General features: G+C 38.2%; 1 protein-coding gene across 1 annotated transcript in view; it reads left to right on the forward strand.

The window, feature by feature from the left end:
- ZFHX4 (zinc finger homeobox 4) overlaps positions 1-27,628 on the forward strand; it is a 150,182-nt gene that overhangs the window by 27,271 nt on the left and 95,283 nt on the right. Inside the window, exon 3 of the mRNA XM_057380498.1 lies at positions 88-590. Within this exon, the coding sequence (XP_057236481.1) occupies positions 88-590 (503 nt within the window). The remainder of the gene's footprint in view (positions 1-87; positions 591-27,628) is intronic.

Here is a 27,628-nt window from a genome sequence, read left to right on the forward strand (position 1 = left end):
CTTGTCAAGGCTTTATTTTACGGATTCCTTTGTGTGTGCTATGCTTGCTGGTCTCTACTTTCCCTTTTAATTTTTTTTTTCCTGTAGTAAATAATGAGCTGCCGCCTGAAATCCGGCTTGCCAGTGGTCAGCTAATGGGTGATGACCTGTCCCTCCTTACTGCAGGAGAGCTGTCACCTTATATCAGTGACCCAGCGCTGAAGCTATTCCAGTGTGCTGTTTGCAACAAATTCACCTCTGACAGCCTGGAGGCCCTAAGTGTGCATGTGAGCAGTGAGCGCTCGCTCCCCGAAGAGGAGTGGAGGGCTGTAATTGGAGACATCTACCAGTGCAAGCTCTGTAACTACAACACTCAGCTCAAAGCAAACTTCCAGCTCCACTGCAAGACTGACAAACATATGCAGAAATATCAACTGGTGGCTCACATTAAAGAAGGCGGCAAAACTAATGAGTGGAGGCTGAAGTGCATTGCCATTGGCAACCCAGTTCACCTAAAGTGTAACGCCTGTGACTATTACACCAACAGCGTGGATAAATTGCGCTTACACACGACCAATCACAGGCATGAGGCAGCCCTGAAACTCTACAAGGTAAGCCAGTGAGAGCAAATCCAGCCAGCGCCAAGTGGGCTGGGAAATTAACCCTTTCAGTGCTCGTCAAACGGGGCTTTGGTTAATTAGAAGAGTACGTGTTTATTGAACACGCATACAGTCAAACAAAAACTGCAGGTCAGTCAGGGCGGAGCGCTCCAGGTGAGTCCTGCTGATTCACCTGGAGGTCATTTAGGATGTGCTTTCTGCAAACACAGGGTCCATGAGTTGTTGTTTTTTAAAATTCTCTCGTAATAAATGGCTGRAGGGGTTTTACATCTCTCATAACCTTTTCAGACTTTGTCCATTACATTTTGATGGGAAACTTGACAGAGATTATGGAAAATGGTGATTTTTCCATACTATGCATAAGGGAGGAGGTCACTTTCTGGCATATGTATCTGTTTGCAACCATAATCTATCACAGCCAAGTTATTTTACATTGGTATTTTCAGTAAGCACATGCAATATGCCACATTATTACAAAGGATATTCAAAAGTAAGCCCCGTCATCCTTTTGTCTGCCCTTCTTTCCCAAACCAGTAATGATTTTTCACAAACATGAAAGGGTGTGGTGTAGATAAATAAGTTAGTAGAATGGCAACTATATTTTTATCTTTACTGGAAAAAACTATGTGGATATAATGAATATGTGGGAGTGATGAATACCATTTATTACACAACTTGTCATGACTTTTTCCAAACCCTAATTATGGGGTAACTTATTTTCTGCAGTGTGTTTACTGGATTGGCTTGATTGTCTTGGTACATGTACAAAATATAACACATTCATTTCCAAGATGAATAACTTTGTAACTTATTAAAAACTTCTTTTGTCTAGGGGATATAAAAATTCAGGAAATATTGCAAACCATTAGTCACTGTAACAAGCTCTAAATATGATTAGAAAATCCATTTTGCAAGTGTTATCTATTGATTTATACTAGAAATCTGTGATAACTAAACTATCAGGAGTCATCTGCTGATTACAACAACTGTGCTGGTTTTCTAATCATGCTGAAAACCTGAACATACAGAACAAATACAGAAAAGTCTCAACAGACTTCTACTTCATGCAAGAAATAACATTTTTCTGGTGTTCAGCCATGTTCAAATGGTTGGCCTGAGCTAACACATGCTGCACAGGCAGTAACAGGGATTTTCATTTTATAACCTGATAGTTGTAACCTTGGYGTGTCTGCTGTGAGCAAAAAATGGCAGCAACACAAGTTTTAGTCTGTTATACTGTCACACAGTGATGACTGCTCTGCTAATTTAATAATGTATTTTATTTAAATTGCATTTTTCCTTAATTCTAGATGGTGTTATTTTTTGTTGGCTTRTTTTAAAGATCTGAATTCCTGTTACAAAAAGTACAAAAGGAGCTGAGAGTCTTGTGACACAGTTGGTCTGCCTCAGCAGCAAAAMTCCTTTTAGAAGTTCCTGCTCCCTGTCATCTGTGAAGCCATTCCTTGCTCCCTCTATTTACACTGTGCAGCCACACTCCAAGTCAGGGAGTTCTAAAAAAAAAATTTTTTGGTCCCCATCTGTTTTTTTTGGAGTGTTAACCTGCATGATTTCAATTCTTTACCTTATAATGCCACCATTCAAAGAAATGCTACTGCAAACAGTGCCACAGATAGGAATGATAGAGTAGAAGGGATGACAGAAGCTTTTCTCAGATGGCTTCACTGCCAAAGCTTCTGAGAATGTTGAAAATAAGATGCCAGCTGCCTATTTTTTAAAAAAAGCTATAGGCACAGCTGTGAAGTCACAAGGTGCACCAACTCTGTACTCAAAACAGTACTGTCTCTTCACTACTCAACCCTATCCCTRGAGAAATGGTCATCAAATATGTTCAGATTTATGCCATGTCCTACAAAATATCTGATGTGGGTTGCTAAGGGAGAGAGAATTAGGTCTTAGCCCTCATCACTAAAAATGTCCTGCTGCCGAGTCTGCTTTGGCAGATCGTGGTTTGTTAGAGGGGACAGCTCAGTAGCACCCATGAGTGCAGCTATCACACACAGACCGTGACCAGCACCAGCCTTTGGAGCTCAGTCTCTCAGTCAGTTAAGGACATCCCAGTGGAAACAAAAGTTTATGGAGCCCATAAACTCCCCAATACCCTCCAGGCTTCATGGCCTAAGCAGGACAATTGAAAGTGTCTGGCTGATAACCATAGGACTCCAATTCTCCTGATGTGTGTGTTTTTAAAGGACTTGTCCCTAGGATTCTAGTGAGTGTCTCAGCTTGTTAAAAAGTTTCTGTCCCTCATGACTTAGAGAAGCTTGGGGATTTGAACCCCACTARCTTTAATGACTCTCAGAAAGCAGATGGCATATACTCGTGCACACACTATTTTAATTTCATTTTAAGGTTAATTTGAAGSAAAGGGGTGTCACATTTAAAATTTCAATTGCAGTATTAGTATTTTTTTAAGATTTGGKGTTGGCATGAAGTGCTGCAATGTGTCCCAARTTACAAAAATGTTCTAGATGTGTGTGCTCTATGTAACGCCTTTGTACACCACCCAGAAAACTACTCTTAATTGTAAGTGTACGTTCAGGCCTCAAGGTGGAAATAAATGTGGTTTTGCAAGTCTGTTAAGTTATCTGCTAGCAGACTTGATAGTTTTGTCAGGTCTTGGTGAAGCTGTTGACACCAAGAGAGTTGTAAACTTTTTTTCTCTTGATACATCAGATAAACTTTTAGAGCACCTGAGGAAAAAAAGAACATTAATTTGTATGAATAATAGATATAKCCTTGGGAGTGATATCGAATATTCATGAATTGTGTTTATATTCAAGCAGCTCCTCTTAACTCTTTTAAAATTAAGGTGCTGTAAATATGGTTTGGCAATAAAAACCTTAATACTAAAACCATCTGAAAACACAGAAAAAGAATCTGTGACTTTGTTCCTTTGCTTTGTCAAGTACCTCAAAGTTTTCCTTTAGTCATTTATATTTATTTAAATGTTATTGTTTTGTGAATTTTCTTTTTATAAATGTTGCCTTAACAGCTTGATTTTTCTCCCTTTCCTTAACCATTGATGGAATAAAAGGATGTCTTTTCATAGTTGTACCTTTTAAAGCGGCCATGAACATCAGAGCTTCTCTTCTGAAGCTGTATAATTTTAGGCAGTACGGAAATGTCACTTTTAGAGTTAGATTCTAAATGTGGCAAAGTGGAACCTTTAGCTGTTTTCTAAGTTATTTAAAGAAGAAATGGCCTGGTTGTTCCTTACAGAAGTGCAGTATTCAAATGGTGTTGGTAATGTGGCTGCTAGGAACCAGAACAAAGACGGCCTTACCCCGAGTGAACTCAGCTTGGCCTAAATGAATTTCCCAAAGACTTACTTTTGGAATTGTGGAGCTTGATATTAGCAAATTAAACCACAGAAGAGTTGCAAGTTCTTGGCAGCATCCATCAAGAAGCATTCAGTGTCTCCACAAGTAAACAGAGAAAGCTTCTATAGCAACAGAGTGCATTTCCATTCTGCAGGAGGAAGCATTCAACTTCTGCAGATTTGGGAAGCTGAGGCAGGACGGTGATCTGTCTCTGTGGATGTGAAATACATATAGCTGGAACTGCTCTTAAGGCAGCCATTTTATAGCTTAGTCAAATAGCTTTTGATTCAGGGAACTGCATATATCATGTCCTGTGCTCATAAAATAGTTTCCAAATACTTTTATTCATAAATAAATAAGTACAGGGTAGCCTTTTTGTAAAGTAAACTGTGATGGCTGAAAAGAAAATTTACTTAACCAAGTAATTGAATGACATGATCAATTTCTAATCACAAATGAGTATTTGAAGTTATTCTATCAAAAATATTATTCARTTAGCTGATAATACCTTCAATAATCATTGCTTTTTATTGTATATTTATTGCAGTTTACATTGTGTATGCAACTATTTAGGAGCTCAGGGAAAGTGACAGGCAGCAGTTAGCAGAGTAATACTCAGCTGTTCAGAAGCTACCTTGGTTTTCCCTTTATTGACAAATTATTGATCCACAACATTATTAATGCTGTGGTTTTTAAATTTTGGTAGATCACTTTACCTCCCGTGTTCTCAAGCGGCAAAGATATTACCCAAAAGGACTGACCTGATTTCAGTTTAAGAAGGTTAAAGGTTAAAGGTTAGTTCGAAAGCATCATCTGCCTAGCTGCTTAACTTTAAACTGATCAATTTAATGAAAATCTGTTTTGCAGATGGTGTTGTAATGTCTTTGGCAGGATTTAGGCAGCTTTAACATTAGACGTATGCTAGTAAAAATTATTTCTTTATTTGACCAGAACAACACCTTTTCTTTTATGTTTTAAGGTAAAAGGCATGTGGGATATGGTATTTTGGCAAAGGACCCAGAAGCAGAAAGTGTTGATGGTCTTTCCATATGGGCTGAAAACCAGAATACCCTTATGTCTATTGCTAACGATGACTGAAGAAACAAACAAAGCTGTATTCATTTTTTTTTACCATAATGCTTTACTTTGAACCCATAAAAAAGCACTTCAGTCAGACCTGTCCTTGAAAAAGGCTTGTCTTCTTGCCTAGGGTGGAATGCAACAGCATGAACTGTTTTAACCTGGCAGAGCACCCTGATTGTCTCTTTCAGACCTTGTATTTGTAGATCAGCAGTATTCTTTTCCCTACTCACAAACCAAGCAGTAATTGTGTTACTTAGCTAGTAGATACTATAAATAAGGAGGCAAATTAGTCAATCCAAATGGTAAGTTTTATCTGATGGAGGTTGTCTGAATAAACAAAGAATTAGATCCTTGGGAGTGTAAAGCAGAGCTTTGTGTTTATGTCTTCTGAGAATCTAGCCCTCACAGTTTTTGCCAAGATAATTAAGTTTCAGCACAAGCATGTCTTTCTATTTTCAGATGTATGCAATTCAATAGGAATTTCTTGGGCTGCTAATGCAATGCTATTATATGTTAGCTTTGTAATTAGCTACGACTCGATCCTTTTGCTGAAATGCATTGTAATATTACACACACAAGCATAGTTTGCATGTAAGCAGTTATGAAAGTGGTGCCCTTTGTTTCATATCGACCTTCCAACTTTTTTAAAAGAGAATTTACAATGAGCCTTTGTTTTGTCCACAAATGATCATAAACAGCTTTCTAAAGAGCCCAATAAAATGAGATAATCACAAATGTATAACATCACATATTGAAAGGGTGGAAGAACAAACGGGGCTTTTTCTGTATTTTATAGGATGGATTTATAATCTGTTTTTGGGTCACTTAGGGCCAGGAATTTTCATGGTCAGCTGCTTGGTCCTGCTAGCTAGCATCCTCTGCAGGAAAGGCAAATACCGTGCAGCACCTGCTCTTCAGCTGGGGCTCTGCATTGGTTTTTTAAAACRAGGTGTCCACTTCTCTGCTGGTTCAAAGTCAAAAGCTTAATCAGACCAGCKTTTTTTTCTGCATCTGTCATCAGCGAAGCAGAATAGTCTGTCTGGATTCCATAATGCTGTTTGCATATTTGGATTTTAAATCAGCCAGGAATATTGAATGCTTTGCTCATCTTTATCAYGTGCAGGAGGCACAAGTGGGATTTAGTCCTTAGGTAACTTTTAGTGTAACAGTTCCCCAAGGAACACTGCTTGGTTTTTTCTCATTATCTTTGTTCTGGATGAAAGCATCGTTGTTAGGAATTAACAACTGAGGGGGGTGTGAAGTAGATGCATGTGGAGATGAATGGACTAACAGCCCAAATCACTTTGTTTGCTTTACTCTGTTTGGCATGAAACGTTACTTGATCAACCTGGAATTAACAGAAAGTCACATTCTTTTCATTTCAATTGTCCTGCAATAACTTTTTAATATAAAATCAAATATCCTACATATATGCTAGTCCAATTATTTAACTGTCATTGTACCAGTGTGATGGTAAAAGAGGTCAGGAGATTGTGCAGCATTGATTTGCATAAAAATCATTGTGGAAAGGAAATTGGAATATGTCTGCACACCTGAGGAGCCAAACCAAGCTTTGCTTCATGTTATCCTTGCTTTTTTAGAAGAAAACTGTTTTCGGTGATAAACAAGAGTTGTTCTAGTTTGTTTCTCAAGACAAGCCTCATGATATAGAGGATAAGAGGGTATTTCAATTTTTATAGTCCTTTGAGATTTATGTTCACTTAAGGTTTTAAAAAATTTATAAAATTTAATTTCCACTGCAAATTTCAGTTASTGCAATTCAGATTATGCTGTTGTGCTTACATGTACAAAGAAAAAACAGTGTTCCAAGAGCACWCTGTCTAGTCACAGCTATACATACATTGTGCAGTCATAGCTATAAAWAATGTATATGTCTACTGTATGTACTTGTATACTATAGAAAAGAAAATTTATTTTAAAAAATAAACAAAAAAAAGCCCCAAGCTAACAAAAAAAATTGTTGGCTGGTAAAACAGCAATTTCAAAACTGTCTTTTTTTGTGATAAATTTAAAATAAAACAATAGAGGAAAAAAATCACATTATATTTCATGTACAATTGATTTGACATTAAGATGTCTGTCTCTCAGATTATCCTACATAATTATCCTACATAATGTTAAAAAACCAGCATATTTTGTATTCAGTTTATGGTGCACTACTAAAAGAGAGAGGTGTTCTCAAATCAGAGTTTAGAGAATCCTCAAGTTCCTCCATTGGAATGCTGTCCAGAATCCCAGTCTGTCCTGGGCAAGGGTGTGGGAGGCTGCCCCTGGAGAGGAGGCTGTACCAGACAATTTGCAGTGTGCAGCCTGCCCAGTGGAGCCCRAGCTAGAAGGGCCTCTTGCAGAGCAGGAAAAGGGAGCAAGGAGGAGAGCAAAAGCAGCAGAAAGAGGATCAGCCTCATTTATTCCGTATGCTCAACACACAAAATGGCTGTGTAACAGCTATTTTTTTGTGCCTGGAGTTCTTTCATTCTGACATTAAGAGAAATATGTAATTATTTCTGACTGAGATTCAAAGTAGAGATGCAGTGTATCGTGTATGCAGGAGTATTATGTCAATGTGAGTGCATGTGTATGTGTGCATTAATAGATTGCAGCTATGGATTTAGCAGCCACTCCCTCCCAGCCTTGCAACACAGATTTTCTTGTTACCCTTAGGAGATTTTAGCTGATATTATGCAACTCACTACAGGTGTCTTTTCTGAAATTGTAATTAGTTTGCCAGACTCTCCCAGGTGAGATTTTTCTCCACGCTCTCTTCCACATATTTAAGAATGAGCAGTAAAAAAAAGTAAAAAGACTGAGACATGACAGGCAAGTTAGATTTTGACATGGATATGGGTAATTCAGTTTKGCTACTGTTTTTACTAAGTTATTTAGAAGAAACTCTCCCTTGTTCTTTGCATTTGTAAGTCCATGCAGACAAAAAGCAGAATTGTGATATTATAGGATACTTAATGATACTTACAGACCTCATATATCCAGGACTGAGATTTGAGCTGTTTGATTCACAGCTCTTGAGACTGTATTGACTCTATATATGTCTATATTGTTAGACWGACAAATTAATTTTCTGCRTTTCTTTTTTTTCCTCCTTTGGGGTACTACTGGAGCAGAAATGGATAAGAAAGGATAGTGAAGGTTCTGGTGTGAAATATTAAGTAACACAATTATTGTTGGTTTCAGCAAGAATCGGGTACAAAGCAGGAAATTTATTTTCTTGGATAAACACCCATGTGTATGTTTGTGGGCAAAATATAATATAGTACAACAGGAAATAGGTATTAACATTAAATGTGAGTAGGGGCTTAATTTTGATAAAACGTAAATTAAAAGTGGTGGCTTGTAATATTTTTGATCCTGCTGTTCTGCCTCTTAGACTGGTGTACTATAGGCAGATAGTGCAGACTGATGCTCATCCAACCTCATGCTGATATGTGAAAAAAGTGAAGCTTTGCTAAACCTTCAAGACCTTTGCTTTGTGGACAGCCATGAAGGAGCATGTCATAGAAATAACCCCCTTGGTCTGCAGCAGAAGGTGCCAACCCTTCAGTACTGCAGCAGACAGATACACAGTGTATTGTGCACCATAGCCTCGGGGGAAACTCTGTGTTCTACTCTCCCAGTGGGAAGGAAGGCATTAAAATAATCCTTAGCTTTTAAAGGCAGGGGGCATTGAAGAAAACAAAAATTGAGCAAAGGTAGTCCTTGAATGATGAAGTGTGCAGATTCCCATGCCTTGGGCGTCCTACTGCAGTAGCAGTTACAAGAACAGAAAAAAAATGGTTTTGTCATATACAAAGAGTATGAGCAATAGTCCTTGGTTATATGCATGAATAGGAAGCATATTGCTAATGGGAGCCATGAATGGTAATATATAAACCTCATTCCAAGAGTGGATGTTTGACCACCAGGGYTGTCTAACAAAAAATGTGATTTTTTTTCTATTTAAAATTGTTATCCTACAGTAATAATGAAACCATGCTGTTCACATGATTCACATATGTAAAATGCATGCCTGCATAACTACTGGTTTATTGCTGGATTTTGTGCAGGAAGCCTAGCATATAGGACAATATTCAGGGTTCTGCCCAGAGAGGGTGGTTATTTGTAGTCTCTGTTTTCCTTTTTAAACTCTCTAAGAAACGAAGAACATGCACTACTTTCTTGCACTGCTCTTGTAGTAAAGAACCACAGAGCTGCCTTTACCCATACAGACAGCACAGAATCTGCTGTTCTGGGATAGTTTGTACCCCARCCTTTTACAGACACTGGATTACTCCTAGTCAGAGAAATTTGAACATCAACCCTGTTTTGATGACCCTTTTAAAACAAAGGYCAACAGTGGTCACTTTTCTTGCCAGAACTTTACCAAGCAGTTCCAAAAGTCTGTATCTCTTAATTTTAAAGTTGTTTGGCGCATATGGAATTTTTCCCTTGACATCCTAAGCTTGTGTTGGGACCTATGGCAGTTCTTGGGTGGGGGGAGGTCAGTTGTCTTCAAATAACTTTATTTATTTATTTATTAAAAAGGAAGATGTTTTCCATGGAAAATCCTATAACGTTGTAAGTGGGTCAAGTATCATAATAGGTATGATTGATATTATCTTAATCCTAAATTCAAAACTCTGGGGTCCTAATGATAAAGGAGAAGGAAGGGCACTTCTATTCACAGAATCATAGAATCAGAATGTCTGGTGTTGGAAGGGTCTCTTAGGGATTATTTGAATCAAATTYCCTTGCTCTTTAGCAAGACTACCTAAAACTTAACTAAATGACTTAGGGTGTCATCCAGATGCTCCTTGAACTCTGACAGAATTGGTGCTGTGATCACTTCCCTGGGGAGCTTGTTCCAGTGACTGACCACTCTGTTTATACAAAACCTTTTCCTTCTGTCCAGTCTGAAGTGCCCCTGACGCAGCTTCATACCATTCAGACAACAATGTTCCTATTTTCTGCRTAACCAGACAAAAACTTGCTCTATGGGAAATAGATTGAGGAAAAAAATACTAAAGTTCTCTAATTGAATAAACACTTCGTGAATGACCAGAAACTTGATATTTTTACAACTAGAACAATGAAACAAAGTCTAAGGAGGATCTTGGTATTCTTGGTCTTTGTGTGCTAGTGATGAGAGCATGGAAAAAGCTTGCTTTACTACTGAAATGAGACAGCTTTAATATCTAGATGTTACTATTTTGGAAACACCCTTTGGCATTTGCAGATATGTAAGCAGCTAATGAATGACTGGAAATTAGGAAGAATGAAGCTGGTGGAAAAAAAATTAGTCCAAACTGCAAGTGTTTCTGAAAACCTTATGTCCTTATTTGTTCAGGAACTTCTGTGACTCAAAATCTTGACCCAGGAGGAAGCTGGAATCCTGCTGGKATATGTCAGGACAGGATCTTCTGAAGTCAGCTCTCAGATGACAAAGATCACAGGCCACAGAAAATAGTTTAGGACTAATTTTACCAAATTTCTGATCTGGAGTTTGGGCAGCTTTGAAAGCTCTGCTGTATTGTTAGTCCCCTGGGTCTAACCCTGTTGCAGATGCATCTCAGTAATAGGTGTTGTACCTGGGCTGTGGATATCCTTTGTCACTTTTTGATTTACTAAGATAGTCTCATAGGTCATGATGAATTGGATATGCTGTCAGTGTGCTCTGTCTCTCTGTTCCTGTCTCCACTGGTATGTTTTGTAGTGTGTCAGGCTTCAACAATATCTTAGCGGCACTTGAATTTCTGTGACTTATAGAACTCAAGGAATGAAAATCTTTGTAGCTAATCATTAGGACTGCTTACAGGTATTTTTGAGAAACAGCAAATCCTTTCTCAGATACTCTGTAGCCTCTTTGAATTTTTTCCCCTTTTTTGGTTGTCTTTTTTTTTTTATTTCTTGAAAAACAAAAATAGGTTTGTGGGATCATCTATGACTCAGCATGTTACATGTAGGACCTGGATCCATAAGCATTGCTAGGGTATTTATTTCCTTTTCTTTCATGAGCTTTTCGTTGAACAGCTCAAATTCTGTGGCCCTAGTTACCTCAAAAGCATCTAACAGATGATAAGGTTTACCCAAAGCATTTTGGGGCATACAAAGTACAAGAGCTATGCTGGTTTTGAAGAATTCTGTGTAAGTGATAATTTTTGTGATAAGGAAGAGTTGAGCTGGCAATCAACAAAAGGAGACTCTGAAATCTCATGCTACAGAGTTCAAACCTGTATCCCAATTCTCTCAGTTTTTGTCCTCTCCAGATACAAACATTTTATGCCTCATGTGTCCTCAACAGGAACTAAACAAATGTCTGTCCTTTCCTTCTAGTAGYTGTTTGTTCTAATAGATTTAGAAGGTAAGGTCAATACTGTCTGGGCTAGGAAATAGAGCACGGCTTGGGAAAAAAACCCAATGTGTCTTTAACCAAGCAGAGGTGAGTGAGAGGTTGGCCTGCAGTATTTATGGCAGTCTAAATGGATCTTATAGAACTATAATTAAGAATAAAAATTTYTTCATATATGTCTGTCTGCTTATATTTATCTTTACAGGTACTTAATAGGTGTCTCTATTTGGGAAGGATGAATTCAAGTGTTTGGAAGAGTGAGTTAGAGATGGAGTCTGAAGTTGTTTGTGCTCACGAGAGCTCAGAGAGAGAGTTACACAACAGTGTGTTAGGAAGGAAGTCACAGTTGTTYGAGGCTGGGTTTCTTGCACAGGGGATGCAGTGGAGGGTAGCAAAAAGGCAGGTGAGTGTGTGCTTAKAAAAGTGCACACTTCCAGGAGCATTTAAAACTATGTGTGTCCATACATACCCCAGACTGCTACTGTCACCTTCTATAATGCTGTACAAAGGTCTATATATTTTAGTGTCTGCTATAGTAAATGTTGGATTTCCATTTTTCTTCCAATTTCCTTCTTCTTCCTTCAGTTAYTCATAAGTCTCTTACAGACACTTTTAGGGCTGAAATTACCAGAATTTGGTCTGGGTGTAAAGAATATTTTTTYCTTCTTTGGATCTCTTTCTGAGTCACTTAATCATGAGATATCTTTCCAACCTGTCCTAATGAAAAATACTCCATTGCAAATAAAGTTAGTTAAGTACATTTCTTGCAGTGGCTGTCTGTAACAGAAGAGAATGTTATTTTAAAAGCAACAACACATTAATAGGCCAAGTATGCAATCATTGTCCTATCACAGCAAATTATACCATTAGTCCACCTTATCTAATCTCTTTGCTACAGACTGTGTAACAACAATTGCTTTTCAGAGCAAAGCAGAACAAATCCCTCCCAAAAAAAACAAAACCCCCCCCAATAAAAACTAAAAAAAAAAAAAAAAAAAACCCAAAAAAACCCACAACCAACCAAAGATTTAATGGGCAAATATAGAATAATGTTGCTCATACAGGATTTTTTTTTTCTTTTCATATGTTCTCTGTACTTCACAATGAATTAACATCATATGAATTCAAGTATATACTTTTCCCCCCAAAATTGTCTTTGGGTAGCCTTATAGGTACACAAACATCAAATCAGTTTATAAAGTGAACTTTTGGCTCAATCACATGCAGTGGAAAGGAGTTCCACAGGTGAATGTAGCTTGCGTACAAATATACTTTTTTGGCTTTTAAAACTTTCTGTCATTCATTTATTAAGTTTTGTTTGTTTTTATTCATCTGGTAATACAGTAAAAAAAGATCATGTGTTTTTACTTGCTTTATGACCTTCCACATAATCTTTGTAACTTCACAATAATCTTTATGATTACTTTAGAGTCTTTTTATCACGCCTCTCCTTTATTTACACAAAAAAATTTCAATCCATTCAGTGTTGCTTTTAGTGGAAGTTTTTCCACATTTCTGCTAATCCCATCACTGATCTCTGAACTCCTTCTACCGCTGTTAAATTTTTCTGGAGATACACAGATATTTCAGAACTGAACACACTGTTCTCAGTGGAACTGTATGATCTTGCTGTCCCATGCCTGGTGCATCCAAAAATATAATCTGCTTTAAACAAATCCTATTGCATTTTGTGCTGGAAATATGTTGGCTTTCATTGCATGCTTCTTCCCACGCCCCCCTTCAAACTGATGTTGAAGTGTCCTAAAGTGGTTCCATTTATCTTAGACACCAGTAACATGTTTGATTGGTTCAAAGTATTCCTTCTAATATATGTTTTCTTGGATTTATCTGTCAATACTTAGTTTCTTCTGCATTCTCAGCTAACTTYAAAACTACGTAGCATTTCTCACAGTTCTTTGGGTGGTCTTGACTGTCATGAATTCATTTATGACTTTTACAAGATCAGTCCTAGTTTGCTGTTAGAAGACACAGAGGTRACTTTTGTTCTCTTAAATGCCCCATTAGTTCATTTAGCTTTTTTTCTGTCTGTCAGTTTTTTAATCCATGAAGTTTTTGTTCCTCTGTTAGGTGCCTGTGTTAAGTGTTTAGGCTGCTTCTGCATAGCCAGCTAAGAGGAAAAAACTCCAGCTCTGAATTAACCCATGGAGTAACTAATTTCCCCCTWATATTAGGAGAGTGAGAGAAAACAGCATCTCCTTTTGCCCATGTCACACTGCCTGTCTCTTCAGAAGCTGCCTTTTGTTGCCTTCCAAAACGTGTTGCTGTACATTGTGGGCTGGGGTGTATCTGTAGGCAGTTAACCATTTGCTCAGCCTGAAGAACAGAAATAGCTAATTAACCATCCCTCTGCAAATATTTACCCCMGATATTTATTTACTGATGCAAAATAGAAAATAGTGTTTCTGCATTTGGACTACAAGGCTGAGACATAACTGCAGTTGACTCTGCAGTGTGCTCTTTGCTAACTTTAATATATTATTGATTGTTATTAAGGTATACCATGAAATACAGATGGGGTGTCTGTTGTGGTTGAACTCATACTGTGGGAGCTGTGTTGACTTTTAGATTGTTCTGGCCTTCATGCTGCTTGACATTAAAACCTTTCACATTAAGGTTTAGAAGAGAAAGAAATATATAGTAGCTATGTTACCCTGGATGTAGTGTGAAGTAATGTGAAAATCTGATGCCAAATTCCCTCCCCACCAAGTCAGCAAAAAATTTGAAATGAAATACTAATTTCAGAGCAAGCCAGGAAGTTCAAATTCYCTGTGTGAGTATATACAAACACTAGTTTAGGACAGTCACTACCTGAATTTAAATCAGCTGTGGTACCTGCCAATAGAGAAGAAAGTGCTAAAAGTGGAGGGATTAGGGGTCTGGTTTTCTGAAATGCTGAGTCCAAGTGGCTCCTCTTGGCRGTGTGTGTTTAGCATCCCGGGATCCAAGGTGACGCTCATGAGTGACCATCCCCTCTGTGCTGACTGCCAGCCTCCATCCTGGCTGGATACATTGGCTAGTTTGAAATACACAAAAACTGCATCAGAGGAGCAATTACTGATGAAATGTCACTACTGAACCCTGTAATAGCGCTAATTAGTTAAAGCAAAAGGGGTACTTATCTTGGCAGCAGATCACTGATTTTTTTTTATTTTTTTTTTTTTTCACAAAATTAGGTTTGAAATGCTTTACATTCTTCCCCCTCCCTTTTTTGGAAAAGTTCAAGTATATAAATGTTGAGGGGTTTCTTCCGTTTTTATTTCCTATGCCCCCATAAAAAAGAAATACTTCTAAATGTTTCTCACCGTGTCCAGCAATTTCCATCTTAGAATAGCTTGCTTTTGTTTGAAACTCTTAAAGAGGCTATTAGTCATTGGAGAAAACTAGAAATGAGGAAACGTATGACAAACACACAGTCACAGGACAGCCCTCGCTAATTTTGGCTCGGCTCCCTTTCTGCCATTAATGGGGCAAAAAGAAACTGGAGATGTGGTGCGAGTTGCCTTTGGTGGGGGAGGGCAGAGCTSCTGGTGTATTCAGGGAGTCCCGGCTGGCAGGGAGCCAGCTCTGCGAGCACTCCATGCAGGAGCTGTGTCAGGAGAGGCAAGGGCTCCGGAACATGGAAATGTGACTGTGATGAGAGTGAAATCCCTGAGACCTGGGGAGCTCCCGGGCAGAGCGGGCTCGGGGGGATGCTGCTGACTGCAGGAACCTTTTTATCTGCTTTACAGAAAGGCAGTGGCTGCTGTCACAAGCTGTAGGGTCTGACTGCAGTCCTGTGTTTTGATCCCCCTGCGCAGGTGGGTTTCATTTTTCATGTGCTCACCTTGCAAGGAGCCTTCCTGGGCTGTGTCAGTGCGTGCTGGGCTTGATGAGCTACCACAGTTCTTTCCAAGCACTAGTTGTTCTTTYTCAGTTCTAAAACATGCACGAGGCTCTCATTCACACATCCCATCCCCCAACTTTTCATCCAGCATTTAGTTTTTGGTGAAGATTGTTTCTTCACTGTGCCACAAAGATAAGATTCTCAGCTACCAGKGGCATGACAGAGCCTGTGAAGTTTCTTCAGTATGAGATAGGTCATATTGTTAAGCAAAAGTCTAAATATTTGCAAAGATTCAGGAAAAGTACATGGGTTTTGCTGGTTTTTATCCTCTGTAGAATTTTTTTGAAGCTTTAAAAACATTGTTTGTTTCCTATTAAAATGGTGATGAGAGGAAAGAGATGGGAAGAATATAGGCCAAATCCATCTTTGTTGTAGTATTGCTGATCTCAGTAGTATTACTCCAAGGATAGAGAAGTTTTCCAAAACACCAGTGTTTCTTAASTCTGTCAATTGACTGGGACATGGCTCTCCTGTGGTTTGACTACTGTGGTTTGTCACTACTGTGAGAAATTATCCAGTTCAAAAAGTCCTGTTATTTGGGTAATTTCTTGCTGAAATTGATGGTTACTGTTTCTGTTTTTCTCCCAAAGTTTATTTCTAGGGCTTTCCCATTTGTTTCTGGTGCTCTAGACAAAAGGCTAGTCACAAAGGCAGAGTCAGAGAGACTGTTCTGCAATGAGGATGTATGAAAGAGGACAGGATTTGAATTTGGGAGTGTTTTCCCTCTCATGGAAGCAGTTTCCCTGTTTGATAGAGAGTGTGAGTTGATATAATGAAATCCACCTCCTATATATCTTTTACAGATCAAACCAGGTTACTGGGTATTGATAACCATAACATATTTTGTGGGTGAGCATACACACTAGGACACCTCATTTATAGCCCATTTCTCCTCCTAAATTATTCCACATTTGTGAGCATTTTTTTAGCAGCTACTATTTAAAACCAGAAAGCCTCCACCYTAAAAGGCCCCAACCTGTCAGAAACATTTCCTCTCTTGCCTGAAGCTTGGAATTTCACTCCAAAATGCCAGCTCCCTCAAGACTGTACACAGTGTCATCCTTCCTTTGTGGTTTACTCTTTGCAGGCTCACTTGCACACACATACAGCCATTGTTTACCACCTTCTTCTTCCTGCTCTACCAACATCTCTGTGTCTGCTTTTCACAGTGCCATTTGCCCCGGGATTTCTGCAGCACTTAGCCCAATTTCACACTTGCCAAGCTCTAGACCCCTTTTTATTCTTTTTTTCTGCCAATAATCTTCCTTTCCACTTGCTCTTGTGCAGGAGTGTGAGTGTTTATGTACATTGTCAGATAGGTATTTCTGATTATCTGGGATGAGTGGGATAAAAGTTTTATTGTCTTGAGCTTGAGTTGGCTGTGTTGTTATAAGTAATAAAGAGAGAAGAAGGTATGCTGACTATCCCACAGGAAACTATTGTGCATTTTGAACCTCCCACTTATTTTGCATAAAGAAAAATACGTTAGAAATTTGAGGGGTGCTCTCTAACTCTAAAAGTATCAATACTCTTTCTTTTTCATACGGTTGCATGTACTGAGCCAASCCCCGTAATATTAAGGGGGAAAAACACTGGTGTGACTTTGTGACTAATATATTTTTGAGACATCTTACATTTTTCCTGTAATAGCTTTTCCATAGATAATAGTGTTTCAGTTTGAAGGTCTGACTTCTCAAGGCCTATCAAAGCTAAAAACAAGTGCCAGCATTCTGTTGAAAAACTGGAAACTTCCCACATTCAGTGCTATGAAGCTCCATTTTCAGATTCACAGATCACAAGATTAACACATCAYAGGTAAAAGGCCCATCCTGGGTGTTGGCCCAATCTAATCTGAATGGAAATTTTTTCTTTTGAAAGCAAGGAAAAARTCTTGATGGTGGTTTGCAGCAAAACCAAATTAATGATCACTAATGGCTGTGAGCGTTAACAATAATTACTCTTGGAGACAATTTCAGGTCTTGTTTCAAGTGTGGAGATTTTGTTAATACCATCATCCAGGACTCACTTGAGACTTCTCTGAACACCACGCTCCTCCACCTTTCACATGACAGAGGTAGAAGTGTGCTTTGGGCAGGCAAAGCACCCTTTGTGAAGGATGCTGGACCTGTGTGGGTTCATATTGGCAATACAAAATCTTCCATGTGGCATCAATAAGGCTGGGATAAAAAAAAACAAAAAACACATGTAATAGTTCCAGACCATGGTCTTTCATTCTATTTTAGGTATAACCACTAGGGCCACATAGAAATAATTATCTGGCTATGTAAAGGGGTCAAACCAGGGCTTTGATGTTCACAGTACGTATCCTGATGAGACTGTGTTATTGTTTAGGTAGGGTTAATTTTTTTCCCAACTCCAGCAAATGGTAAATTTTCCATTGAACTTGGTGGAGCTGAGATTTCACATGACACTCAAATCTGTGCTATATAAAGCTTTGTATAAATACATATGTATATAATATATATCACAAGCATGTACAAATGTGTTTCTGTATATTTTAGCCAATTACATAAACTGTGTTTAAACCAWCTACTATGCAGATGCCTAGAATGGATGAACTAAAAAATCTGGATAGTGGTAAAATATTCAGAGAATGTAATGGGGACATGTTTTTCACAATTGTGATATTGAGAGGTTTTATTCCCTTTGTCAGTTGCCTTCCTCTACTGTAAAGTAGTGGGATTTTTTTCTAGATGCATCAATTTTCAGCTACAAATGTTTTRCATTATAAAACTGTGTAAAACAGACTAAAAATTGGGAAATGTAAGAACAGATAATCTGAAGACTTAAGTGCTTTGGGCAAACTTCTCTTAMCAGATTTCAGAGGTACAGAGGGAGACTGTATTTGAAACCCCTCATCAGAGCAAAATGAACGTTTCAGTGTTCTCGGACATAATATCAGGGTAACGTACTCCCTGACTGACATCCAGTACATACTGTATAATTGCCAGCCTGCTTCTCCAAGTGCCTGGAAGATTACATTTTTTTAATGTCCCAATATTAATAACCAGATGTGATCTTCTTCCTGCCCAGGGGTCAAGCTGGCTGGCCAGGTCAGGCTGTTTGTCTGTGTGCACAGACTGTGAAGTCTATTCAGAATGACAGGTATGGGGAGGGGAGGCGGGTAGGGTGTTAACCTCAAGACCACCAAAAGGGACTTCTCCCTGCTGGGAACAAAGACCAGCAGGAGCTTCAGCCTTTTTCAGTACTCCTGGGATTTTAACCAAGTGAACAAAAGATGATGCACAGCTGAAGAAATGCTCTTCACAGCTGATACATAATTTAAGATGTTCAGTTACAAACAACCGGATATGTATTTGTGATTTCATTTGAGCACAGTCCAATTATCTGCAGTCAGTTAATATTTTTGTATGAGTAGTTTCTGTGTGCTGCTTTATATGCTCAGAAGACGCTCAATTGCCAGAGTCTGAATACACGCTAGCCTTGAAAATAGCCCTAGTACTTAAAGAAATAGCATTAAAACACCAGCAGTTCCTATGGGGTATTTTGTMCCTTTTAGTTCATGTTTGCCAGTCTATGTATAGCTTGTTTTATAATATGATATAGTTTCATTAAACATATATTATAAAAACATTTACTCTTCACTATCTCTTTTTGTTAGGTAAAAAAAGAAAAAATCAAAAGAAGAAGCTATTTGTTTCCTAATTGATTTTCTACGTTAGTTGTTCATTGAATAGATAAGTAGTGCCTGTGATATTTGATTACAGAGCAAGGCACCCATTTAACCTTCCGTTCTTTCCTGGCCAGGATTTCAAATACAATACAACGTACCTCCCTTAGGCTCAGTAGGATTAGACTGCTAGCAGTAATCCCTGATGCTATGAAATAGACCTGATAGAACTTCAACTCACTTGTTTAGGATTATGCTCATGAATTTCAGTCATCTAGTTATATTAACCCCTTGGGAGCTTGTGTGGTTTATGCAGCAATAAATAATAAAACATTATAATAAACAATGGTAGATGCATATGAAAACTTACTGAGGTGTTTTAAAGAATTCACTTTTGCTTGGTGATCAAAGTGTAAAATTCACATTGAAATGGGTTTATTTCCTATAGCAAAAATCCTCAACGTTTATTTTAATTCTAATGTTCAGATGCCTTTTGCAGTTCAACAGTATCATTAAACAGGACGGTCTCAATTTGTGCACTGATCTTTCAAAATTGTTTGAATAAATTTTAGTTCTCAAGGTTGCATTKAAAGGGCAGACAAGTGATATCTGCTAACTACAGAGCATCAGTGCAGAATCTCCCAGTATAATGACTTCAGCACAAGCGTGGTCCTGTGCTAAAGAGGAGGGTGCTGATGGCTGAGCTATCATTTCCAGGCTTTTCTGATTATAGCRAAAATCCTGATAAGGGCAATACTGACTGATGATGACTTATGCCCTAATCAAAAAGCAGAATAAGAGTGCCAGAGCATTTCTGATGGACCATCAGACAGTTGGTGAGCAAAAGCATTGCAATCACTCCAGATTTACACCAGTCTTTTGAATTGGTGACTTCTATTTAAATGCTGATTTTTAATCTGGTCAAATCACTATATGGAAYAACTCTATACGAACAATAAGAAGGAATAGATCCTTTTTTCTTTCATTTTCAGGATCCTRAAATCCACCAATGAAATAAATATTGTTTCCTGTTACCAGTCTCTTAAACTGTTGAACCTTTATTTCAAAGGCTCATTAAATATTAATGAGCACAACTAATTGTACTGATTATTGAAATGAATATATATATATGTTTTAGAATATTTGAAATCAATTATAATGAAAAAAACATGAAGAGTTTGACTTGGGGATTCTAACCTAGTCTCACCTTCTTGGCAGAAGAGAGAGTCAAATTAAGACTGACTGAGTAKGCACATTCAGGCATCAATTGGTGAAACTACTGCCACTTCAATACACCTGCATGTGGAATTGCTATATTTAAAGGCAAGATGACAGGCAGAATCAGTGCTACTAGTGCACTTGATGACAGAGGCATCAGGGCATTTCTTTACCCCTTAGACACTATTAAAGCATGCCTATTATTGTAGATCTGTCGGATACTCTTGATACATTTGATGATAAAGTGGTATTGATGAATAGCTGAAGGCCATGAGAGCAATAAATGAAGTTACTCTTGAGTGATTCCATTCTTTTTTTTGCAGGAGGACTCGGGAGTGGGGGCAGTTTGGGGTGGTTGTTCATCAGCCCAGTGGTTCACTCATGTGCTCCCACGTGGAGTATTGCTGAGTTCTAGTCTGTCACCCTTCTTGATTAACATATGCCCAAGGCCATTACGGGAGAATCATCTATGCTTGAGGTGTGGGTGTCTCCAAGATGCAGATGATTTTCATCTGCACAGCGATTTCATTAGACTTGGATGGTGAAATCAATTGTTTGACTCCGTGTCTTGCCAGCCTTGGGGTTTGGATGTAGCAGCCGCGTTGTAAACTGAGGTCACGCTGGTGGGATGCACAGCTGGTAGGAATGGCCAGGACAGCCCCACACAGCTGTCCCACAGTCATAAGCCTTGCTGGTTCTGCATTTGGCTACTGAGGTAACCCAAGGAGGAATAAGCATTCCTTGGTGATTTCTGAGTAAATGTATGGCCGGTTGCTAAATTGATAGGTGCTGCTTCTCTTTCAAATTGGCTTCTCTCAAATTCTTTTGTCTTAGTAATATCTTCCAAAAACTGTGCTCAGTCCTGCTTGCAATATTGAATACATTTAAWCTTTTGTGGTTAGTTTTGGTTTGACACCTGGTGTATTTCTGTTCCCTGATTGATTGCAAATGTACCGTTAGAAACAGGCTGTTTCATGAGTGTACGCATTCAGAATGTTCTTTCCCTGGATATTCTGCAGTATGTATTTAAACATAGCTGTTTCTGAAACAAATTCCTTGCTTAGGTCAGCAGACTTAGTATGGAGAAATTCATGGAAAGCAAACAGCCAAGAGGTGGGGCATGGAAGGAACTAACTCAAGAATTTCGGATGAATATATCCAGTATTTTCCWGCTATCCATCTGGTGCTTTAATTCTAAATGCAGAGCTTGCAGAACTTAGTGGCCCACACGTTGCCATCTTCAAATTTGCTGAGAAAAGAGAGGTAAACCTGTAAAGTTTGGTGAGATTTGAGCTGCCAGGAATATAGCTGTCTGTCCATTAGCCAGTGCTTCTGACAGCAAGTMTTTTGCAGCTGCAGTTTCAGTTCTATTCCAACTCTTTCAACTTGCTTCTAGTTGCAGTTCCACTGTTTCAACTTATAAAGACTGAAATGAGTCAGACCCCAATTCTGTATGAAAACCTCACTTCATAAACATAATTCAGATCAGCTAACAGTGCCCTAATAATAAAAGATACTGAAAGCTTGTGTTTTCAGAGAGTGGTTGGCAAATGAAGAATCTGCTTTCTCAGTTTCTTGATTAAAATTTGTAATTTTCAGTCATTCCATCAATTAGCCAGTTGCACTTGTGTTTCAGTTTCTTACAGGGTAAAGGGAATAAAAGGTGGCCATGCTGGGAAAGTTTGTTCTTAGGTGAAAAYAAATTTTGATGGCTTGGATAACACTACTRTTTATTAATGTGCKTTTACTTAGCAAAGCAAAAGARGGTAGCCTGCGTGTGTGTGAGYGTGYGTGTGTGAAGGGAATCTTATTAAGTCTAAATAAATAGACTCTAGAAACCATGGTAATACTTTACACTTCTGTAAAGCCTTTRTTCAGAGGCTTTCAAAATGTTTTAACAATGTTAATTAAATTCAGTGCTCCTTCATTCTGTGTTAGCCTAAGTGCATATAGGGCCATCTTCATGTACATACTGGTAGAATGGAAGAAAGCTCATGTTTAACTGTGTGCAGCAGCATTGCACTGCAAGTATTTTCAAGGTAGATGAAAAAAAAAGAAAAAAAGCTGTGTTCAAGTGAAACTGCACAGGGAATTGCCTGTAGGTAGGCAAAACATAATTACAAGTTGAAATTTGGCCAAGACATTTGTCTTAACACTCTTCCTCCTTTGAAAAAAAATGTGCCACGTATTTAATAACTTTATTAAGTACAAGCAGTTGTGAAATCTGTTCTTTGTTTCAACCAAAAGAAAACATTTCCTAACAGGACGGTGCTGTTAAACACCGAGCTAGGGCTCTGACTCATTACTAATTTAGACAGAGAGCACCATCAATGAATTACCAAAACTCTTTTTTGTAGCACTGGTGTTTTCCTTGGAGATCTCCCCTCCAAGTACTGACCCTGCTTTAGCCTGCGAGATCTGAAGGGATCAGAGCACAAGGTGGTATGGCTTAGGGCTGTATATAAAATGATGAAGGAGAGAGTGAAACCCAGCCATGTGCTCCCTTTACTCGACACTGTAGTAGGAGAGGGATGTGGCATTCAGTGAAACTCAGAGCTACTCTTGTTTTTTGCARTAAATAATCAGCCTGTGAAATTCACTGCTGCAGTGGGGGGTTATCCGGATAAACAGTTTATCAGGATTTTTAAGAAGGATAAGGGGATGAACATTAATGATGTTTCTGATTATGTGGGCTAAAACAAAAAGATACAAGAACGTTTAGTTCTCTATTATTATTGTTAAAGTCAGGATATAAACAGACTGTCTTCCAGGGTCAGGCAAGGATCCCTCGTCACACTGCACATTCATTTGGGCTCTCTAAGGGCTTGTATTTGTACCCTGCTTTTCTGTGGATCTGACATGAGCTGTTTGCACAGAGAGCATGTCGGAATAGCTGGGCCAAGGGTATGATTCATAGTGCTGCTCCCGCCTTTCCATCTCTCTGTCTACCTCCCTGACTGTTCTCAGAGAACGACATTAGACTTCAAAAATGAATATCAGAACTGAGTGTTTCAAATGTAAATAAGATGCCTTTCTGTTCACATTTTTAGTCTCACTAAGGCAAGGTACTACTCCAACAGTAAACAACTGAATCTGCATGTCTGGGTTATTTTGTTTTTCTTCGTCAGCTTATCACTCAGCGTGGGACAAGAGTGTCTGTGTCATAGTTAGTGTTTCATTTATTTAATTTGGAAGTACAAACAATAGACAGAAAGGGCCATTTGACAACTAATTAATTTGTTTCTGCTCAAAGAACATGACAAAAAGTTTGYCTTCGGATGAGTGTTCACAGATGGTGGGTTTGCATTTGAGTAATAATTCATCAGCATTACTCCACAGATAATTTGATATCAACAGTACAGCATGTAAAGGTACAGGCTTAGAATATATATTTTTAAATTTAGATGGCTACTGGAAACACTTGGATCATTCTATGYCCGGTTATGATTCAGTACCACACAAGATCTCTCCACATTTCTAGGAAGCACAATTTTATTCCACCTCTTGGAAGAGGATGAGGCATCTGCAGCCTGGCTCCTGGGAGATCCAGTTCTGCAGAATCCACGTGGCACCGTGTGAGATAGGGCTTGACTCAGGTTACTGTTTTTCACTGCAGTTTTGTCAGCATCACGGTAACATGTTAACTCCGTGTGCTAGCTGTTATTAATTGTTCTGTACACTCTGCTCCGAGCAAGGATTAGGAAGACAAACTCCAGTGTTGTGAACTGAGTTATTACCAGGATAAACAATCCAGACCTGCGGAGGTTGTGTGCAGATGATAGCTGTCTGATCTTGACAGGGCAGCTCTCCAACCATAGCCAATCTGTGCATGAAAGCCAGGTCTTCAAGGGAATAGGGGAAGCAGAGGTAGCATCGTGCACTGCAGGACTTTGTCCCACCACAGAGCAGGGAGATGGCTGGGTTCTGCTAGGAAGCACCTCTGGTTTCTTTAATGCAGAGTGTGAGGAAACAGATAGATTTGAATTGCAATAGAAGCATCCAATCTTCTTTAGGGAGAGGCATGTTGTTGAGCATGGTATTTTTCACATTTCCCTATTTTCTCTTTCCCTGCAGAGTATTAATAATGTATTGGAAAATTCTCAGACTTTAGTATGTCAGTGAGACTTGAAGAAAAGCTGTAGGAGGGAAAGGTATTGCTTGACCCAAAAGAAKAGGAAAGCTTCTTCTGATAGAAAGAAAGAAAACACATTGATTATTTGAGGAAAGACCTCAAAGGGAAAATTGAGATGTAATTTTTTCCAGACATCCAGGCTGTGATGGTAAAAACTACAGAGGAAAAAAACGTTATCCCAAACAATATAGGGCAGACCCTGGAACCTGAACTGATGTGGAAGTCAGGCTTTCAAATAACAGCTTCCTCAAATAAAGTCCAAGTAGCAAGAGAAACAAGACTACTGCAAAGTAAAAATGAGAATTAAGCGGTTTTATTAATACTGTGCAGTGAATGAACTAACATTTATTAGGGTTTTTAACATATCTTCCTCACATAGCTCTGCAAAGTGCTGTAGTGAGTAATACTGGTATTACAAGTTAGTAATTGTAAATATTAATTGTAATAACATTGTAATGTAATCACTGTAATGCACCTTTTAAAATCAAATATCCTAGTAGAGGAATCAGATTTTTCTTTGTTATTTCTAGTCTTAACCGGAGGTGTGTAGAAGGGGGAGGGGATAAGGATTATTTTAATCCTCAAGTCAGACATGGGTATGTGAGTGGGCACTGCCATGCAGACCAGCTAAATCTATTATTTTGAAGCATTGTACAGTATCTCCTAGTATGGACAATGATAAATAACATTGACCTAAAACAGGAATGGTTTTAAGCCAMCTTCACTTATCCAGTTTCATGGAGATGTGGAAACAGAAGTTGATTTTRCTTTGCATCAATCTGTACATATAGTTCATTAAATGATTTAATATACTTAGAAGTGAGATGTCCATTCTCTTAGTCACTTTTTTCCCTTTGTCTTATACATTGTCACAATAGCCTAGAATAAATTAAAAGTAAACATATAAATAACACTAAAAACAAAACATAAAGTAGTATTTACATTTATTAATCACTTCCCCAAAGCTCTGAACCACAGCTGTTTGGAACAAACAAGAGTCTTCCTAACCCTTTCTTTTTTGCAACTGTCCTTTGAATCAGGGGTTCAAACCTGAAATAAGACAGTGGCATTTGGAGACAGTCTTGGGGAGAAATGAAAGATTCACTGGATACTGACACAGTCTTAGAGTTTGGTTAGTTTGTTTGGGTTTTTCTGTTGTGTGTTTTTGTTCCTTTATTTTTTTCTCTTCTGTAGCAGTGGTACTTTTAGGTTTAGCTTGAAAGATTTTGGTAGTTCAGACAAAGAGGAAGCTTTTGTCTCAAAGGCTTGCAGTTCAGGTCTTTCAATAGAAAAGGGCCCTTCAATTTCAGAAATTTTTTAATAATAAGAGATAAACCAGGCTTTTAGAAAATTGGGCTGATKTAGCCTTTATATAAGTAATAATATAATGAAATAAAAAGTCTCTCCTCAACCATCCTTCCTACTTTATGAAGTATGTAGTAAGTCGAGTTTATTTTTTTAAGCGCATGTCCAGGTCAGATTCTTTTCCCCCCTCAGTGATTATGATTAAGAATTTATCTTCCAACTGTTACCCAATATTGTGGTGCCCAAAATCTCAGCAAGGAAAGCTCAACTGCTATGAGACATGTGCTAATAAGACACTGATTTTCCTTTTTTTTTTTTTTTTTTCCTTACAGCAGATGCCAGATGAAATACCCAAATAAGCACTTTAAATACACTTGGTAAAAGTTTATTAATAAATGCCATTACTACAAGTCCTCATGTGTGCCCCTTTGAAAAACAGTGGTCACTTATTACAGACTAGAGACAGAACATTTACTTTAATAAAATTGTTAATAAAGCACATCAAGACTTGTTTCTGTTAGTATTGGTCCATGAATACTTCATGTGCTAATTTAGGGTTTAGAGATATTTAGTCATACAAGCCCTCCAGTCTGAAATARGCATGTACCTTATTATTATTATTTAAACACTGGCCTTTTATATTTGGAATATATTTATAAAATGTACTTGTCCTCTYCATAAAATTAAAAACATCTGCTATGGCTTTTCGGTGAAAATGTTGTGGACTTGAAAGTCTGGTGATAGGTCATTCTGCCATTTTGAATGGCAATTAAGCTGACAGTGCACCCTGTACCAGTGAGACTGTGAAAACAAACAAAAAAGGCAGATGGTTCATTTAGTTTAGTAATTGTAATTTGTTGTTCATTAAAAGCAATTCCCACACAGGCATTCTCTATGCAGATGGAGTATACAGAAAATTTTATTCTGCCAACCTGTCTTAATAATTATTTTTGTTAGTGTAATTTGCACCGACATTTGATAGGCAGTTGATTAGAGCAGTATGGTTTCATCAGAATTAAAATTAATTATAAATTTTGCTGCTTTCATTAGTGTGCTTTTATAACTATCATGACCAAGCAGCAGGGGTTTGGCTCTGAAATACCGAATATCACAGCAGCATTTGTTGTGAGGGGTTTTTTTTCTTCTTGAGATGATTGAACCTTTTAATAAGGGTTTTTGTTTGGTCGAGGTTTTTTTTATACCTACAGAAGATGAAAATTAGTGGCAGAAGTGCTTGAGATGTTTTTCAGTCTCCTTAAATGTAGTAATGGCTTTGTAGCTCCACACATTCTTATAAGTAGAGAGAAACCTTATGGCCAGTAATATGAATGCCCTTACAGGTAAAAAAACCCKTATTTGCTAATAGGTTTTATACAGGGATTTTGTCTTCCCTTTAGAGTATAAAATTATGTTAAATAAACTTCAAAAGAAGGAAGGTAGTGCCCTCTTGATGATTATAATTACAAAGCTGCTCATTTTGATAATCATGATAAAATAGTTCTCTTCTAGATGGCTCAAATTGCAAAAGAATTCTTCAAAAACAAATATTAGAACATCTTGGTTCAGACATAGACAGACAATTCTCATGGCAAATTCTGAAAGGGCTGAGTGCAGCAGAGATATTTTACCTCACTAACATTTCTATCATCCTGCAAYATTAGGAAGTAGAAAAATGCTGAATGTAAAATACAAAACGCAGTTCTACAAGCTTCAGTTTGCTTTTAGTCTTTTATGTCCCGATATTTTTSGTGGTTGATCCCTGTGGGGTTTTTTCCATTGCAATTTAATACTGATAAGGCAACAGAACAGACAGTGAGGGTTGATGTCCTTGCCCTATTCAAGTCAATGGCAGCTCCATCATTAATTTCAGCTGCTCCATGTAACCTATGGAAAACCCTGATATTTTAGAGAAACAGATGAATGGACTATAAACAGTACTGATTTACAGCATGTTTTGCTTCTAGAGACTATGTTACAATTCTGCTTCATCTGAGGTACAGTTATCCACTGGGGTGTAATTCCCCTTAGAGTTC

Source organism: Malurus melanocephalus, unplaced genomic scaffold, assembly GCF_030028575.1.
Source record: "Malurus melanocephalus ecotype Western Australia unplaced genomic scaffold, MMel_1.1 scaffold_455, whole genome shotgun sequence".
Lineage (NCBI taxonomy): Eukaryota > Metazoa > Chordata > Aves > Passeriformes > Maluridae > Malurus > Malurus melanocephalus.